The sequence below is a fragment of the Mastigoproctus giganteus genome, chromosome 6, assembly GCF_048544385.1.
Source record: "Mastigoproctus giganteus isolate SK-2022 chromosome 6, ASM4854438v1, whole genome shotgun sequence".
Classification (NCBI taxonomy): Eukaryota; Metazoa; Arthropoda; class Arachnida; order Uropygi; family Thelyphonidae; genus Mastigoproctus; species Mastigoproctus giganteus.
Genome location: NC_143580.1, coordinates 190,513,680 through 190,532,100, shown reverse-complemented (window position 1 = coordinate 190,532,100; position 18,421 = coordinate 190,513,680). Strand labels below are relative to the sequence as shown.

The 18,421-nt window shown below is 37.7% G+C and overlaps 1 protein-coding gene across 4 annotated transcripts in view; it reads right to left on the bottom strand.

The window, feature by feature from the left end:
• Positions 1-18,421, bottom strand: part of LOC150084832 (2-oxoadipate dehydrogenase complex component E1) — a 608,625-nt gene that overhangs the window by 402,661 nt on the left and 187,543 nt on the right. For all 4 annotated transcript variants that reach the window (XM_090376637.1, XM_090376633.1, XM_090376636.1 and 1 more), the window contains one exon: positions 4,973-5,070. In XM_090376637.1, the coding sequence (XP_090232763.1) occupies positions 4,973-5,070 (98 nt within the window). The remainder of the gene's footprint in view (positions 1-4,972; positions 5,071-18,421) is intronic.

The following is an 18,421-nucleotide window of genomic DNA, read 5'->3' as shown; positions in this document are numbered from 1 at the left end:
ACCATGTGCGCAACTGAGCACACACAACTCATTTAGTATTTATTTTATCTCTAATGTCTGTATTTTGTTAGTATTCTGTATGCGTTTATTCACTTGCTGAAGAAGGGGTTCATTTAACCTGAAATCTACGAATTAGTCTTAACTTACTTAGTTATTAAAAATCTAGTTATTGTCTCTACAGGATGTGCTGTATTATTATTATCTTAAGTCATGGAATCCAGTACTACAGGCCCATTTTCTTTTGGAGCAGTATGGTATTAAGGGTAAGTTGCTACAAGGGATAAAAGGGTGGTGAGAGTGGGAGAAGACAGAGTGGTAAGCAAAGGATGCTGCTCTTCATGGACTAATGTTATTAGTGGAGTCCCACAGCATTCGGTGTTGGGCCCACTGTTGTTTTGTATAATTATCAATGATATTGATGAAGGTATATCAGGCTTAGTGTCGAAGTTTGCAGATGATACAAAGGTTGGCAGGGTTGTTAACGAAAGTAATGGCAGTGTGCTACTGCAACAGGATCTAGAAAAATTTGGGCAGATGGGCTGAAAAGTGGCAACTGAAGTTTAACATTGACAAATGCAGAGTACTGCATATCGGTAGAAGTAACCCCAGAGGAATGTACCAACTGTGAGATGCCACACTTAGGGTGGTAGAAAATGAAAAAGACCTGGGAGTAATTGTGCAGTGAGATATGAAGTTTTCTGAGCAATGCAGACAAGCTGACAAGGCAAATCATGGGGTATTGTCAATGATATACAGGAATTTTGCTAGCAGGGAAAAAGGGGGTGATGATCCCTTTGTATAAGGCAACGGTCAGGCCACACCTTGAGTACTCCGTACAGGTCTGGAGGCCTCATTTTAGGAAGGATGTAGAGTTCCTTGAGCATGTACAGAGAAGAGCAACAAGATTGGTGAAGCGAACGAAGGGGTCCTCTTACCAAGAAACGCTTAAGTTCTGAAAACTGCAGTGGCTGGAGACCAGGCACCTGCAAGGTTATCTGATTGAGGTGTATAAGGCCTTGAATAGGTTGGGAATGCTGAATTCTAATGGGATTCTTCCACTTGCTCAAAGTACGAACCTGAGGATAAATTTAATTTGCGGAAAGACAGTTGTAGACTAGATGTGCAGAAATTTGCCTTTAACCAATGAGTGATTGACTGTTGATACAACCTTCCATCTGTCTTTGTGGAAGTTCATAGCTTAAATAAATTCAAGGAGGAACTGGACAAACTTTTATAGGAAATGGTTGTGTGAAATTGTTTTTTTTTTTTTGGCTGATGCTACATAAGCTCATATGCTTGCTTTGTTGCATCACATGCCTCTATTACTATTACTACTATTCCAGGCGCCTCCGTAGCCAGGTGGGAAGGAGCAGCAGTGTGTAGCACACGCTTCTTGATTAGACCAGGGTTCAGGCCCGTCACTACCAAATACGGAGGATGCGGAAAGGTCAGGGAATGACCACCGCATATCCAGGAGCAATATGGCCTTAGCTGCTAATGCTCCTAAAAACCAAATAACAAACTACTATTCCAGATGGAACTAATCATTTCTAACAACACACTCTTGAACAGTTCATCTTTAGTGAAAGAGGTTGATCTTTTTGATGAAACTTTTCTTCTCTTCCTCACGTCAACCTCTCAAAGCACATGACTGATATTAGTTGTTCTGTAGTTGCTTCTCCAATGTGGATATTCTTATTCTCATGCTGTTTGATATTATAATGGTACAAATAGAATGATTTACATAATTTCCATTTCAGAATAAGTCCCATTGTAGTATTAGAAATAAAATGACAAAACAAATACAAGAAAGCAAAGATTGTGTGTCATCTGCAATAAAAAAAAAAATATATATATATATGTCTATCTTTATGTTTTATCTACTTTCAAATATTTATCTAATGTGACTAATATCTGCATGAACTTTTGAAATCTATAACAGTAAATGGTATCTTGTTCCAATGCTTAATTACTCTGAGTAAAAACACAAACTAAAAGAAAGATTTATAATCTTTCCTTAATTTGAATATTTGCTTCATCCAGGAAGGATAAAAAGATGCAGCAATCCCTACAATCACCTTACAGGTACTGTTAGGCTGTATTACAAACCTCAGAGCCGTCATCTTACACAGCATTGAATGTGCTATATCCTAATTGACAATTAAATTTGGGATTAGTATAGGCCTTATTGTGCAAGGAAGCCACAAGCTTTTACTGCACAAGCAAAAAAATTATATATATACATACAGTTGTGCCCCCGTATCTGCCGATTCAGTTACTTAAGGTTAACCACTGAAAAAAACGAAAAACTTAACACATACTACTTGTGCATCCAGTACGATGCTTCCCTTTATTTTTTACAATGTTGATTTTAAATTCCCTTTATTTTTTACAATGTTGCGTATGGTTTGGTCACCAACATAATAATGGTTCTTTAGAGATTTAACGGATGTACTCTTTTCAAACTTTTGAATAATTTCAAGTTTTTGTTTAATTTGAAAGCACAACTCTTGTGTTTGCTCATCATTTTCAAATCCCCCCCCCCCAGATGTCCCACATTGCAATGCTAAGGACCTGGTCACTTTATATATAGCCCTGATGAGCCAAAACATTACGACCAGCGAGTTATGCAAATCGAAGCAAATGCAGGTGAATTAAGGCACATACGTGGGTTGGGACATGGTATAAAAAACACATAGTTATGAAGAAATCGAAAAGTTATTGGAAACATAATTATGAGAGCATCCTTGGACTCAGAGGAGGTTCCCACGGACTGGAGATGTGCAAATGTATCCCCAATTCACAAAGGGGAATCGAAGGATGACACGAGTAATTACAGACCAGTTAGTTTAACTTCTGTTCCGGGTAAAATAATGGAGTAACTGGTTAAAGATGCATTGCAGGATCATCTAGACAAGACTGCAGCAATAATTCAGACACAGCATGGGTTTGTTAAGGGAAAGTCTTGTCTGACAAATTTGTCTGAATAATTTTGATATCATATATTTGGATTTCAGGAAAGCTTTTGACACTGTTGTGCATGGAAGACTATTGTACAAATTGGAGCAGAATGGTATTAAGAGTAAGTTGCTACAATGGATAAAAGGATGGTTAAGTGGGAGAAGACAGAGGGTGGTAATCAATGGGTGCTGCTCTTCGTGAACTAATGTTATTAGTGGAGTCCCACAGGGTTCGGTGTTGGGTCCACTGTTGTTTTGTATATTTATCAATGATATTGATGAAGGTATATCAGGTTTAATGTCAAAGTTTGCAGATGATACGAAGGTTGGCAGGGTTGTTAATGACAGCAATGGCAGTGTGCTACTACAACAGGATCTAGATAATTTGGGCAGATGGACTAGGAAATGGCAACTGAAGTTTAACCTTGACAAAGTACTGTATATGGGTAGAAGTAACCCCAGAGAAACGTACCAACTGTGTGGTACTACACTTAAGGTGGTAGAAAATGAAAAAGACCTGGGAGTAATTGTGCAGTCAGATATGAAGTTTTCTGAGCAATGCAGACAGGCTGCCAGGGCAGGTCATGGGGTTTTGTCAATGATATATAGTAATTTTGCTAACAGAGAAAAGGAGGTGATGGTCCCTCTGTATAAGCCAATGGTCAGGCCACGCCTTGAGTACTGCGTACAGGTCTGGAGGCCTCATTTTAGGAAGGATGTAGATTTGCTTGAGCGTGTACAGAGAAGGGCAACAAGATTGGTGAGGGGAATGAAGGGATCCTCTTACCAAGAGAGGCTTAAGTTCTGCAAATTGCAGTGGCTGGAGACTAGGCACCTGCGCGGTGATCTCATTGAGGTGTATAAGGCCTTGAATGGGTTGAGCACGCTGAATTCTGATGGGTTCCTTCCACTTGTTCAGATTACGAACTTAAAAGGTAAAGTGCAGTCATTATCAATCCACTGCAGGATGGAAGCCTCCTCAACAATTCATGCTGAGGGAAATGGACCATAATCTGCCATGCTGCTCCAGTGCGGGTTGGCAGATCGACCGTATTTAGCAGTCAGGGGCTTGAACCCCGGTCTACTCGAAGAGTGTGTGCTACTGAACTCCCGCTGTTGTTGTTGTTGTTGTTTATTTGGTTTTTAGGAGCATTAGCAACTAAGGCCATATTGCTCCGGGAATATGCGGTGGTCATTCCCTGACCTTTCCGCATCCTCCGTATTTGGTGGTGACGGGCTCGAACCCCGGTCTAATCAAGAAGCGTGTGCTACGCACTGCTGCTCCTTCCCACCTGGCTACGGAGGCGCCTGAACTCCCGCTCCTGACCACTCGGCTAGGGAGGCATCATATGCCACTATTAATGCTAATGAACAAGTAGCACTCTTTAAACTTCACAAACCACTGAAACATCTTCAAATGACAGGCAGTATTCTCCATGAAAGTTGCTTTTAACATTTTGTAGGTTTGTGTTGCACTTTTCCCTAATTTGAAACAAAATTTGATGCAAATTTGCTGCTTGGTAAAATCAAACATTTTACTCATTAAAATCATTCCTGCACTAATTCAAACTAACTGCAGATATAAGGGGCGATTTATACAATACTCTGTCTAGATATTTCACTGAACATATCACAACTCATCATGATCCCACAATTTCCAGATACAGTCAGTCCCCAAACTCTTCAATCACACCTCATACTGTATTAGATGGGGATTATACTGAAAAGAATAAACATGAGAAGCTCAATAAACAACATTTCATATTATAAATTTAATTTGTATCAATCTTTTTTGATCGCTGCTTGTAGAACTACAATGGATGTGTCAAAAAAACAATGTTTCCAGTGGTATAACAAAGAATTTCTTTTGCCTTACTATTTACATATTTAAATTCTATGCAAACCCTTGACTTCTGAATCATACAGAAATTATACTCCAAAGAGTAAAAATCTGTTGTTTCCTCTACTCAATATTTAGTTGCTAAAGAAATCATTGGAAAATTCATATATACCTTTTGAAACATTGCAACAGGAGGATAGTGAAGTAAACCAGTTAGAAGATTTAATCGGCCTCTGTGTGGAATCCCAATTATAACATTCGATATTCCATCTTAAAAAAATAAAAAAAAATCATCTTTTATCACTTATTTGATTTATAATCTATCCTTTACATATTCACATTGAAAATTTTAAAAATCAATGACATAATGAATAAATTATGCACAATTATTGATTACAATTTATTGAAACCATTTATTAATATCAGAATTTATCATATATATTCTATTATTCTATTCTATTATAATATTCTATCTATTATAATATTCTATTTATCTTATTCTATTATTTTTATTTTATTTTTTTTGCCTTAAAATTGTGCTTAACCCCTTCCCGGAACAAAGTCGATCCGTTATGTTCCATAAAAGATCGACTTCTTTTATTTTACAGATTAAAAGTAAGCATCATGCGGATAATCATTGTATAGATTGTGTTTTTTTATAAATGTTTTAGTAGAAAATACATGGGAGTAATTAACCCATTTTGGCTATCCTGAGTTATCTCGCGTATTCCAAAAAGAATCAGATTCACCAGAAGTTTCCAATTCACTATACGAATCGTCATTAATCTCTTCTTCACTATTCATTATATGAATAAATTGAAAACAATCAAGTGGAATGCACAAGCAGTAACCTCCTGCCACAAGCAATAATCGTGAATTAACTAAATTCTGACACATGGCTGCTGCAAGTGGATAGGCGAGTAAGCATCGCTTATGGGTGGCAGTTCAAGAGGGCGGAAAAATATTTTTCGATATTGTTTTCTGATTGGTTAACACTGATTCGTATTCAGCATTTAGGACGGTAAATTTTATTTTGCTTACTGGCAGCACATAGGAACAATACTGTTTTGACATTGCTGTACAATATAAGTAAAATGAAAGCCATTATCTGGCTAATGCAAAATTAGCCAGATAAATGTCCAAGAAAATACGCTTAGTCCTAAATTTGGAAGTATTATTTGCTTTTATCCCGAGATATTTCATGTAGTTCCAAATAACTTTTAAAACTAAAAATGAGATATCTCGGGATAATCCCTGAATGGGTTAATCACGTATTCATCATATAACTTGATCCCTTTTTCTACGGTAATCTTTTGCATCTTGAGTAATGATATTATCACAGTAAAATCTGCATTAAGAACTACTGACTACTTTTTAATTCAAAATTTCTTTCTTTTAAAAGTTTTTGTTGTAACATTTTATTATATTGCACAGTAAACTATAAAGAAGGTGATAAGCATATGCAATATTCCTTATGTAAGTCACAAAACCAGGTCTACAGGCTCAGGTGAAGATATGATATCACTCTTATTGATGCTATATATCAGGATCATCAATTAGTTTTCATTGCAGTCTGTATTAGAAAAAAATACCTTATTTGCATGTTTGCAATTAAAATAAAATTAATAAATCGTCTAATAAATATTAGGTGACATTCGTATTTATTTATGTAATTACTATAGATACAATGTTAAAATTTATGTACATATACATATTAATGAGAAAGACTTTTTTCTAAAATAATTTTAGTAAAATCTGCAACAAATCTTGTAGTTGATATTTGAAGCAAATTTCGCAGATGATTATTCGTTAGCAGAGATCAAAACTTGTTCTTAAAAATATGGTTCATTTTTGAAAATGTTGATTCACATATATATGTTGATTCAAACATTGAGTACATTTTATTCAAGTGAAAATGGACATATGAGGAGTTGTGTTAATTTTCCTATTTTTTAAAATCTGCAAACCTTTCATTGAATTGATGTTTTAGTTTTTCTAGATAATTATTGTAATTGCTTTTATATAATTGTATATTAAATTCTTCCATCAATACTTCTTTCTTATATGGAAAGTACAGTACCTAATCATTTAAATCAGAGGAAAATATGTTGAATTTCTTAAGAAATGATTGTACAACTGACAGAAATTCAGAAAAAATAGCGAAATTTGCCATAAAGAAGTTTGTTAAATGGAGATCCAACTGAATATTAAAATTAATGATTTAGGTTCCTTTAGCTCGCGGTCCAAAAAAAAAAATTTTTTTGCAGTCCACTAATTGGTGACCCCTGCTATACAAAGGGTACTAGGAAAGTGTTGCAATATGACGCAACAATGAATCACAGGAAGCTGCTTGTTGCTGCATGTTGAGACATGTTCATACGTGCATAGTAGCTGCCGCGCCAAGTCGATGGGCTCAGTTATTCATTAGTAGTGAGAGTGTAAAGTGCTTGCGATGGCATCATGGTCACAAAATGAGATAAGGACAGTTTTGCGGTATAATTTCGTGCGTGGTTTAACCATAGACCAGTGCTTAGAAGAAATGACTCTTGCACTAGATGATGATTGTCCACATCGTACAACGATATTCAGGTGGTATAGAGAATTCCAAAGGGGAAATTTCACTCTGGAGGATTCTGAGAGGCCGGGAAGGCCACGAACGTCAGTTACGGAGGAAAACGTTACTGCTGTGAGGAAAATGCTTGACGAAAACAGGCGAGTGACGAAAACAACAGATAGAGGATACTTTGGGCCTAAATGCACCAGCAATTCGTTCGATTCTGCAAGATCATTTGCACGTGAAGAAACTTTGTTCTCTCTGGGTGCCGCATCAACTGACTGAAGAGCAGATGACACGACGTGTGACTTGGTGCCGGGAGATGTTAAAAAAGTTTGATAAGGGACAATCTCGGTATGTGAACAACATCGTGACAGGTGACGAGACTTGGCTGTACTATTACGATCTGCCGACCAAGGCTCAAAACAAAGTTTGGGTCTTTGATGATGACGACACACCCGTAATTGTCAGAAAATCCCGATCTGTAAAGAAGAAAATGATAGCTGTATTTTTCAAATCGAGTGGAATTGTGGAACGTGTCGTTTTGGACACGCAGAAGACAGTCACAGCTAAGTGGTATACTGAACAATGCCTGCCTAAAGTCATTGGATCTATGAAGAACCTGCGGCCAAAGTCAAGAATGGTCACCTGGTACCTCCATCACGAAAATGCTCCAGCTCACCGCGCCAAAGCCTGCACCGAATATTTGACCACGACAGGACTGAAACTTGTCGGGCACCCTCCCTACAGTCCAGACCTTGCTCCCTGCGACTTTGCACTGTTCCCGCATGTGAAAATGAAGCTAAAAGGGAGGCGGTTTTCCAGTGATGAGGACCTTCTACGGGCTTGGGACAACAAGTGTGCTTTACTCCCTAGTGAAACTTGGCAGAACTGGTTTAAAGATTGGTTTCGGAGGATGGAGAGGTGTATTGAATGTAGAGGAAATTACTTTGAAAAAATTAAATAAACAAAGCTGTATTGCAAAACTTTCCTAGTACCCTTTGTATATGTACATGGGAAGTTTTGATTATGTAAATGAGACATTCCTTGTTACCTGTTTAGTACTACACTGCAAATTTGTTTCTCTGTAAAAATTACACTTCACTATAGATGCGTGTTTATCATAAGAAACTGGCAACTTCAAAGGCTTACATTTTGAGGACTTCAAAAATAAACCTGAAAACAACTTCCAATGAATGTTGTTGGAATGAAAATTTAATGATGTAAGGGATATGGCTAAAATTTGGCATACAAACAAACTTAGAAGCATTTATATAAATTTAAATTTCTTCACTCTTCTAAAAACAATCAACTTTGTGATTACAGAAATTGGGGAGCAGCAGTGCAAACAGTGTTGATGATTTTCTCTAAATAATAAAAAGAGCTGTGTAAGTTAGTGCGGCAAATTAATTTCCATACCAATACAATCTCTTCATTATAATTCTGTCAGAGACTTGATTTCCAGAGCTGTGTAGCTTCTGCTTTAGTTGAAGTAATTTGTGATACATTTGAGCACACCATATTTGGACCCACAGTTCAACAGATAATCATTATATAACTGGTTTATAATCAGTAAAGGGAAAAGCAGTCCACATTAGAGGGGATTTCTTGTAATGTCTGAGAATCCAAGAAAATACAAGTCTGTTTGTTCTCATTCAGTTGCAATATCAGAGACCTAATTTGCTTCAACAGTATATGCAAACTTTGGAAATTATTTTAGAGGGCCATCACTGTATAGATTATGGTCTGTGAATTTAAATTAGCATGAAGGGTTGAAGCTATCCTAACAATATGGAGGTTTGCAGTGAACGGACTGCACTTATGTGATAGTGAGACAGATAGTAGATCATGACAGAACCATTGCTGCTCCCAATGCTGTATTATATTTTGAAAATTACAATAAATTCTATAAGGATGATGATACACAAGCATTCAAAATGCTGTGTATAGCATGCATGTTCCATACGAACATTGTGTGAAACATGGCAGGTAAGATGATGAACTAAACTATAGAGGCATTTTGTCATTCTCAAAATGGATTTCATTCAGGTTTTCTGAGAATCAGCACTCAGTCTATTTAAAAATAAAATCACAAAACAGGTATCACTTTTGTTAGGTCCATCCAATTCTTTAGCAGCAATTAAGAACTTTTTTTTTATTTCTTCTTTTCATGAAAATTCTTTTCATGTTACTGGATATCAATATGTAACTTGGAGCTTTGACTTCTTATGGCAGTTCTGAGTCAGAAAATTATGAAAACAGATACAACACTGCTTTGTTTACTATCTCCTGTAAACATAACTCATTTGCAACAAGTTGCCCTGTTACTGCACTAATTTAAAACAAATGGCACTGCCAAATGTATTTTTTTTGTTTTCTTTCTGTATTTTATTTAAAACGTATCCAATGCTGTCTGATGAGGGATAAGCAATCCCTGAAATAGGCCATCATAGCAACATTGCATCTTTTAAAAAAAAATGGCAGATTAGCCATCTGTTTGAAACTAGTAGTGGTAGTAATGAAATCATGTATGCAAGAAAGCAAGCATATGAACTTATGTAGCATCAGCCAAAAAATCCAATTTCACACATCCGTTCCCTCTAGAAGTTTGTCCAGTTCCCCCTTGAATTTATTTAAGCTATCAACTTCCACAATGGTAGATGGAAGTTTGTTCCACCATTCACCCACCCACCCACTGGCTAAAGGCATATTTCTGCACATCTATTCTACAACTGTCTTTCCTCAAGTTGAATTTATGCGCCATCAGATTCGTAATCTCAGCAAGCGGAAGAGTCCCATCAGAATTCAGCATGCTCAACCCATTCATAGCCTTATACACCTCAATCAGATCACCTCGCAGGTGCTTAGCCTCCAGTTGCTGAAATTTGCAGAATTTAAGCCTTTCTTCATAAGTGGAACCCCTTCGTTCCCTACACTAACTTGTTGCCCTTCTCTGTACATGCTCAAGCAACTCTACATCCTTCCTAAAATGAGGCCCCCAGACCTGTATGCAGTACTCAAGGTGTGTCCTGACCATTGCCTTATACAAGGGGATAATCACCTCCTTTTCCCTACTAGCAAAATTCCTGTATATCATTGATAATACCCCATGACTTGCTCGGGCAGCATTGCTCAGAAAACTTCATACCTGACTGCTCTCAATTACTCTCAGATTTTTTCATTTTCTACCACCCTAAGTGTAGTACCACACAGTAGGTATGTATCTCTGGGGTTATTTCTACCCATATACAGTACTTTGCATTTGCCAATGTTTGGGTTAATTAAACTTCAGCTGCCAATTCTCAGCCCATGTGTGCAAATTTTCTAGATCCTGTTGCAGTAGCACACTGCCATTACTGTCATTAATAACCCTATCATCCTTTGTATCATCTGTAAACTTCGACATTTAGCCTGATCAATATCATTGATAAATATACAAAACAACATGGGCACAACACCGACCCTGGGGAACTCCACTAATAACATTAGTCCATGAAGAGCAACATCCATTGATTACCATTCAGTCTTCTGCCACTCAATCACCCTTTTATCCATTGTAGCAACTTATCCTTAATACCATCCCTCTATTCATAACAGCAACTTGCACTTAATGCCATACTGCTCCAATTTGTACAGTGGTCTTCTATGATCAAAAGTATCAAAAGCTTTCCTAAAATCCAAGTATATGATATCAAAATTATTTTTTGCATCCAATTCCTTTGTAACCACGTCAATAGTACTCAATCAAATTGGTCAGACAAGAATTCCCCTTAATAAATCCATGCTGTCTGGTAATTCAGTAAAATCAGAACTTAACGGCAAATGGTTCTCTGTGCTTCACGTGGTCGATGCTATCCAATTATGGATATTGATGAAAACTATTACAATATGTCACTTCCATTTAATATCAAAATGTTTATACTAAAATGGTTTTAGCACTTTAAGCCTCAGACTACGGAAAACACTAATCGAACAAGGCATCCTTTTTGTGATATCTCATATTATGAATCATGGGCACCTGCAGGATATTTTGATATTTTGGATATTTTGCATTCATTCATGGTTTTTTTTTTTTTTTTTTTTTCCATTTATTGAATAAAGCGGCCCTTAGCCAAAAAAATCTGGCAAATCCACGCATGTGGGAATAAATTTTTTTGTTTGAATACATGTAGTATTTTAATTAAATCAAGTTTGGCTGATTTACATTTACAGTCGAGCCAACGTTTCGTGATCGGTGGGAGAAAGTACTTGTATTTTGAAAGAAAGAATTTGGATTTTTTTTTGTTCAATAAATTAATGAAAATATTTAAAATTGTGTGTTACTTCGAAATCCAAAGGTGGTGCACTTGCACCATGCAGTCAGTGCCCATGTTGTGAATGCCATCACAACAAGTTGCCCTGATATTGAGCTGCCTAGAATAAGCAATGCTTTGACACTGGATTCTCAAATAAGCAACACTTCCCCAGTAGATTCTTGCCGAATACCCCCAAAGAGGGGTGATGGTATCTACCGAGAATAAATAACATTAGTCCTTTCCATTGGCAAGGTGTTGCTTACTGGAAGTAGTGCAATATCAGGGTAATTCATTGTGAAGGCATTCAAAATATGAGATATACAAAAACGATGCAATTTCACCTATTTCGGTGATTTACTACGAATTAAAATGATGCTTGGCACTAACTTGTTCAATTACCAAAATGTTTATATTGTTTAATATTTTTTTTAATATAAAACTAAAGAATTTCAATATTGAAAAAGTGTTAAGTGGGAAAACATCATTATAATAATACCTTGTGTATTCTTTATCGCCAACTTTTTATGCGGGAAAACTTTTTACCCAGGAAACTTCTTATGCATGAAAATAATACATTACAGTATATAGGGTGAAATTGGGACTTAAGAAACAAAACCTAGTACTTGAGAAAACTTCTTATGCAGGAATTTCTTATCCAGGTTGGTTTTTTTTTTTTTATTGGTTTGGTTTTTTTTTTTTAGGAGCATTAGCAACTAGAGCCGTGTTGCTCCGGGATGTGCGGTGGTCATTCCCTGACCTTTCCGCGTCTTCCGTGTTTGGTGGTGACGGGCTCGAGCCACGGTCTGATCAAGAAGCGTGTGCTGAGCACTGCTGCTCCTTCCCACCTAGCTACAGAGGCGCCTCTTATCCAGGTTCTACTGTATATGAATTCCTTAAATTGAAGGAATAAAATTCAAAATGATACTCTGCTATATAGCATGATATAGCATGATTAACATAAAAATTCACTGCCATATAGGTACAATTAACTTTTGCATGCTTGGATCTAGCATAATTTCAATTTCAAAAGGTGTTGGTCTTTTTTTTTTTTTTTTTTTTTTGTTAGTTGTTAGCGCATCGGCTTCTGCGGCCATAATGCACCTCCCAGAGTTTTTGCATTTTACTCTGATCCAAGCCCATGGCGGAATTCGAACCCAGGACCTTTGGGTTGCCAAGCAGGAACTTTACCCAACTGGCTAGCCTGGTCAAGTTTTAAATTAAACTTGACAGGGTCAAGTTTAATTTCAAGGTTTGGTCAAGTTTATTCAAGTTTGAAATTAAAAAAGATTGGCAAATAGCATAAAGCTTTCACTGCTTCCATGATTTTTTATTAATTAATTAATTAACAAAAAAAAATCCAGTTATCTCGTGTACTTACTTCTAAATATGCTAGACAAGCAAACGTTTACACTACAAAACACTAAAATCTGTGTTTTATAGTACAAGGAAAATGTGAATATGTTACTTCAGATTGTCCCAATGTTGAACTACAAATGAAAGCACTTCCCAACCAAAAAATGCAATGGTATTTATTCGTAATACGTTAGCATTAGCATTAGTAGAGGCATATGATGCAAGAAAGCAAGCTTCTGCAACATCAGCCAAAAAAAAACAAAAAAAAAAAACACTCCCATTTTACCCCTCCGTTCGTTCGAAATACCTGTCCAGCTGAGCTTTAAATTTATTTAGGCTATCAACTTCCACAGCAAGGGATGGAAGTCTTTTCCACCAACCAACTACCTGCTGGCTAAAGGCAAATTTCCACACATCTATCCTACATCTGTCTTTTATCAATTTGAATTTATGCCTCTCAGGTGATTATTCTAAGCAAGAGGAAGAATCCCATCAGCATTGAGCATGCTCAAACCATTCAAGGCTTTATACACCTCTATCAGATCACCTTGCCGGTGTCTAGTCTCCAGACACTGTAATTTGCAAAACTTAAGCCTTGCTTTGTAAGAGCAACCCTTTGTTCCATTCAATAATCTTGTTGTCCTTCTCTTTACTCATTCCAGTAGCTCTACATCCTTCTTGAAATTAGGCCTCCAGACCTGTATACAGTACTCAAGGTGTGGCCTGACCATTGCCTTATACAAGGGAATAATCACCTCCTTATCCCTGCTAGAAACATTCCTGTATATCATTGACAAGACACCATGAGCTACTCTTGCAGCCCATCTGCACTGCTCAGAGAACTCCCAGGTCCTTTTCATTCTCTACCAGGTGCCTCCGTAACCAGGTGAGAAGGAGCAGCAGTGCGTAGCACACGCTTCTTGATTAGACCGGGGTTCGAGCCGTCACCACCAAACATGGAGGATACGGAAAGGTTAAGGAATGACCACCGCATATCCCGGAGAAATATGGCCTTAGTTGCTAATGCTCCTAAAAACCAAACAACAACAACATCATTCTCTACCGCTGTCAGTGTAGTACCACAGATTTGATACATTGCTCTGGAGTTACTATTTCCCATATGTAGTACTTTATATTTGTCAATGTTAAACTTCATTTGCCACCTCTCAGCCCATCTGCTCAACCTTTCCAGATCCTGTTGCAGCAGCATAACATCAGTAGTGTCCTTAACAACCCTGCCAACCTTTGTATCGTCTGCAAATTTGGACATTAAGCTTGATATACCATCATCAATATCATTTATAAATACAGAAAACAACAATGGACCCAACACTGAACCCTAAGGAACTCCACTAATAACATTAGTCCACGACGAGCAGTGTCCATTGTTTACCACTCTCTGTCTTCTCCCCCTCAACCATCCCTTTATCCATAAGAGCAATTTGCCTCCAATGCTACACTGCTCCAATTTGTGCAGCAGTCTTCCATGTGCAATAGTATCAAAATCCTTTCTAAGATCCAAATATATAATATCAAAGTTATTACCTGCATCCAGTTCTTTTGTGACTGCATCATAGTATCCAATCAAGCTGGTCAGGCAAGACTTTCCCTTAACAAAACCATACTGTGTCCAAACTATAACTGAAGCCTAGTCTAGATGATCCTGCAGTGCTTCTTTAACCAGTGCCTCCATTAATTTTCCTGGAACAGAAGTTAAACTCACAGATCTATAATTACTTGTGTCAGCCTCTGATTCTCCTTTGTGAATTGGGGTCACATTTGCACATCTCCAGTCTATGGGTACCTCCCCTGAGTCCAAAGAAGCTCTCATAATTATGACTAAGGGTTTGCTTACTTCCTTTGCTGCCTCCTTTAATATAACTGGATAGATCCTATCCACCTCGGGTGCCTTTTTTATGTTTATCCTCAACAATTTCCCCTCCACTTTCCTCTCAGTTATTACAAAATCATCTAGCTCACTGCCAGAGTTTACTTCACCTCTGGTATTCCCCTTCCTGAATAACTCATCATGTGTGAATGTAGATGCAAAATACTCATTTAGTTTGTTAGCCACCTGAGCAGGATCCTCAACTGTTGAACCATCAATATCCAGTGGACCAATCTGATTCATCCCTTTCCTTCTAGAGTTTACATAGATAAAGAACTCTTTTCTGTTTTTCTTTGCATCCTTTGCCAAGGATTTCTCATAATCTGCCTTTGCCTGCCTAATCTCCTTTGTGACTTGGTTACAGACCAGCTTATATTTATCATAGGCTTCCATGTCACCCATTAATTTATATGTATCTCGTGCATTTTTCTTCTCTGCCATATGTCTCATTAGTTCGTCTGACATCCATTTAGACCTAAATCTTGAACAATATTTCTTAATTGGTATGTAAAGCCTAGTGGCTTCCAAGATAAGTTCTTTGAATGCTTCCCATTTTGAATTTGCTGTTGGTAACATCATCAGTTGGTCCCACTGTATAGAATTTAAATACTGTCTCAAACCATCGTAGTCGACTTTACGAAAGCAAAAACCCTTCCCTTTACCCCTGATGGTAGTTACCTCTTTGAGTAAATCCCACTTCAGCACACTGTGATCACTGCTACCTAGTGGTTCCTTTATCTGCAGATTCTTAATGCATGAAGAATCACTAGTGATAATCAGATCAAGAGTATTACTCCCTCTAGTTGCCTCCCGAACATGTTGATGTAGAAAACAATCATCCAATAAATCCACAAAAGCCTTGCTAGTGTGTAAGTGACCAACCCACAAATTCCATTCAATATCGGGGAAATTAAATCCCCCCCCCCATTATAAGACTCTCTAATTTACTGGCCCACACTATTTCCCTGTACAGTTTCTTATTATACTCGAGTCATTAGGCCTATAGCACACTCCTACTCTCAACAATTTTGATTTCCCAATGCTATGTAACACCAAACTGATTCAACACTGCACTGTCCAGCGATGTCGACTGGCTTCACTTCCTTGGATTTTATGTGTTTCTTAACTAATAGCATAACCCCTTCTCCCTTCCTGTTCTGTCTATCCTTTCTGTACACATCGTACTCCCAAAATTCCAGTTCTGCATTCCTTATATCTGTGTGACACCACGTCTCTGATATCCCAACAATATCTGCCTTTGATGTTTTGAGCAATACCTCAAATTCATCAAATTTATTTACCAAACTCCTAGCATTGGTGTATACGCAAGAATACACGCACCTGTTCCTATTCTTATCAACCCTAACACAACCCATGTGTTCACTTGTACCGCAATGACTCCTATCAGTCTCTGAAATATCCTGCATCTTGTTTTCCAGGCTGCTGCTCGTTCCAATAGAAGCAGTGCAAGAATCACTTTCACCTCTGCCAGTGGCTACTGTTAATCTATTAGTCCTTGTATCCCCCCCAAGCTAGCAGTTTTCCGACCCACCTAACACTGCCTCGATAGCATCAGCAAATATTCTTGCACCCTTTCTATTTAAGTGTATCCCATCCCTGTAGAAGCAGTCTCTCCTGTTAACAAGTACAGACCAGGCTGAAAAAAATTCTACCCCTTGAACCCTGCACAATCTTTCCAGGGCCGAATTGATCGACAGGCTCTCATCATATACTCCCTCCTGTCGTGTCTAGGCTGAATTGCAGACACTTTCAAATTCAACCCTAATTCACGGCTTTTTTTCATCAGTGACCTGTACTTGTTAAGTAATTCCGCTAGTCTCCTGCTCTTAATATCATTAGTGCCAATGTGTACAACTATATCACCTTTTGTGCCCTTAAAAGATGATATCCGCTCTACAACGTCATCAACCTTCGCCCCTGCAGACATACCCTGGTCCTGTTCCACCTATCCTTTTTACAAAGCATGTTCCCTGTTTCCCTGACAATAGAGTTACCAACAACTACTAGTTGTTGGTGACTCTATTGTAAAAAAAGTATTTAAAAAAAAAAGACTTTTTGTTTCCTCTACCTAGTTTCATCATCAGCCATATTTGTTATACCGAGTGAGTGTATAGATCACTGTGATATAGTAGAGGGTCATTGAAAAGTCACACATCTCAAAGTTTAGGTGCTAGTATAATTTACCCAAAAATGCTGTAACTTGCTTCTTTTTTTTTTTTTTTTTTTTTGTCAACAGGTGGCATCAGAAGGATATTAAGCATAAGAATCGCCATTGGCAGTGGCACATGTTCCTAATTGAACAGTAAGAGCCATATAGTGCAAGGAAGCCACAGGCTTCTTTGCTGCACTGGCTGGGAAGGGGGGGTAAATAAGTAGATAAGAAAATACAAATAATTTTCTTTCTTCTTCACATAGGTAACTATCCAGTTGACCTTTGAATTTATTCAAGCTGTCAGACTCAACTACCTATGAAACCAAACTATTCCAGCAATCAACAACTTGCTGGCTAAAAGAAAACTTCCTACAACCTAGTCTAAGTCTAAACTTCATTCTTGTAATTTGAATGTATGCCCCCTACTATTCTTTATAGCAGTGAAAATCCCGCCTTCATTAATTTGACTAATCTTAGGTGCCTGGTTGCCAAGCTCTGTAGCCCAAATAATTGGAGTCCTTCCCTGTATTGGTTGCCCTTTTGCCAATCTCACCATGTGAGTTGCCCAGTTTTGGACCCTTTCAAGAAGCTCAAAGGCCTTTTTCAAATCAAGTCTCCATTTGAAGATGCGGTCTTATAATTGTCTTGTACAGTGAAACTATGACATATCTATCGCTGCAAGATAATGATTGATAACTCATCAATAAGACACCATAGGCTTTTCTGGCTGCCTGATTATACTGCTCGGAAAACTTCATATCTGCCCATATTATAACTCCCAGATCCCTTTCTTCGTCTATTATTCACCGAGTGTTAATTTATTTTGGAATTATTATTCCCCAAGTATAATACATTACACCTTCTATCTCCCTTTGTCAATGTTATTTACGAAAATTAAAGAAATGTCAATCTCATCCACACGTGTCAATCTCATCTGATCCAATCTGTAAGTGGTTCAAGAACCAATCCCTGGGGAACCTCACTTATGGCTTTATGCCAATCTGAAGAATATCCATTAATCACAACCATATGCTGTCTGCCTGGCAGCCACCCCAGCAATCCATCTTAGAATTTTTCCAGTAATCCAAACGTGTTCCAGCTTATATAGTAATCTCTCATGAAGGACTGAGTCAAATGCCTTGTAAATCTAAATAAACTATGTCAAAATTGTTCCTTATATCCAGCTCATGAGTGACTGTATCAAAATAGCTTATAGTCATGTTTTCCCTTAACAAAACTACGTTGTGTTTATTCAGAATGCCATATCTCTCTAAATATCTGTGGAGTGCATTCTTAATCATTGCCTCTAAGATTTTCCCTACCACTGAAGTCATACGTAGTCTATAGTTACTGACTTC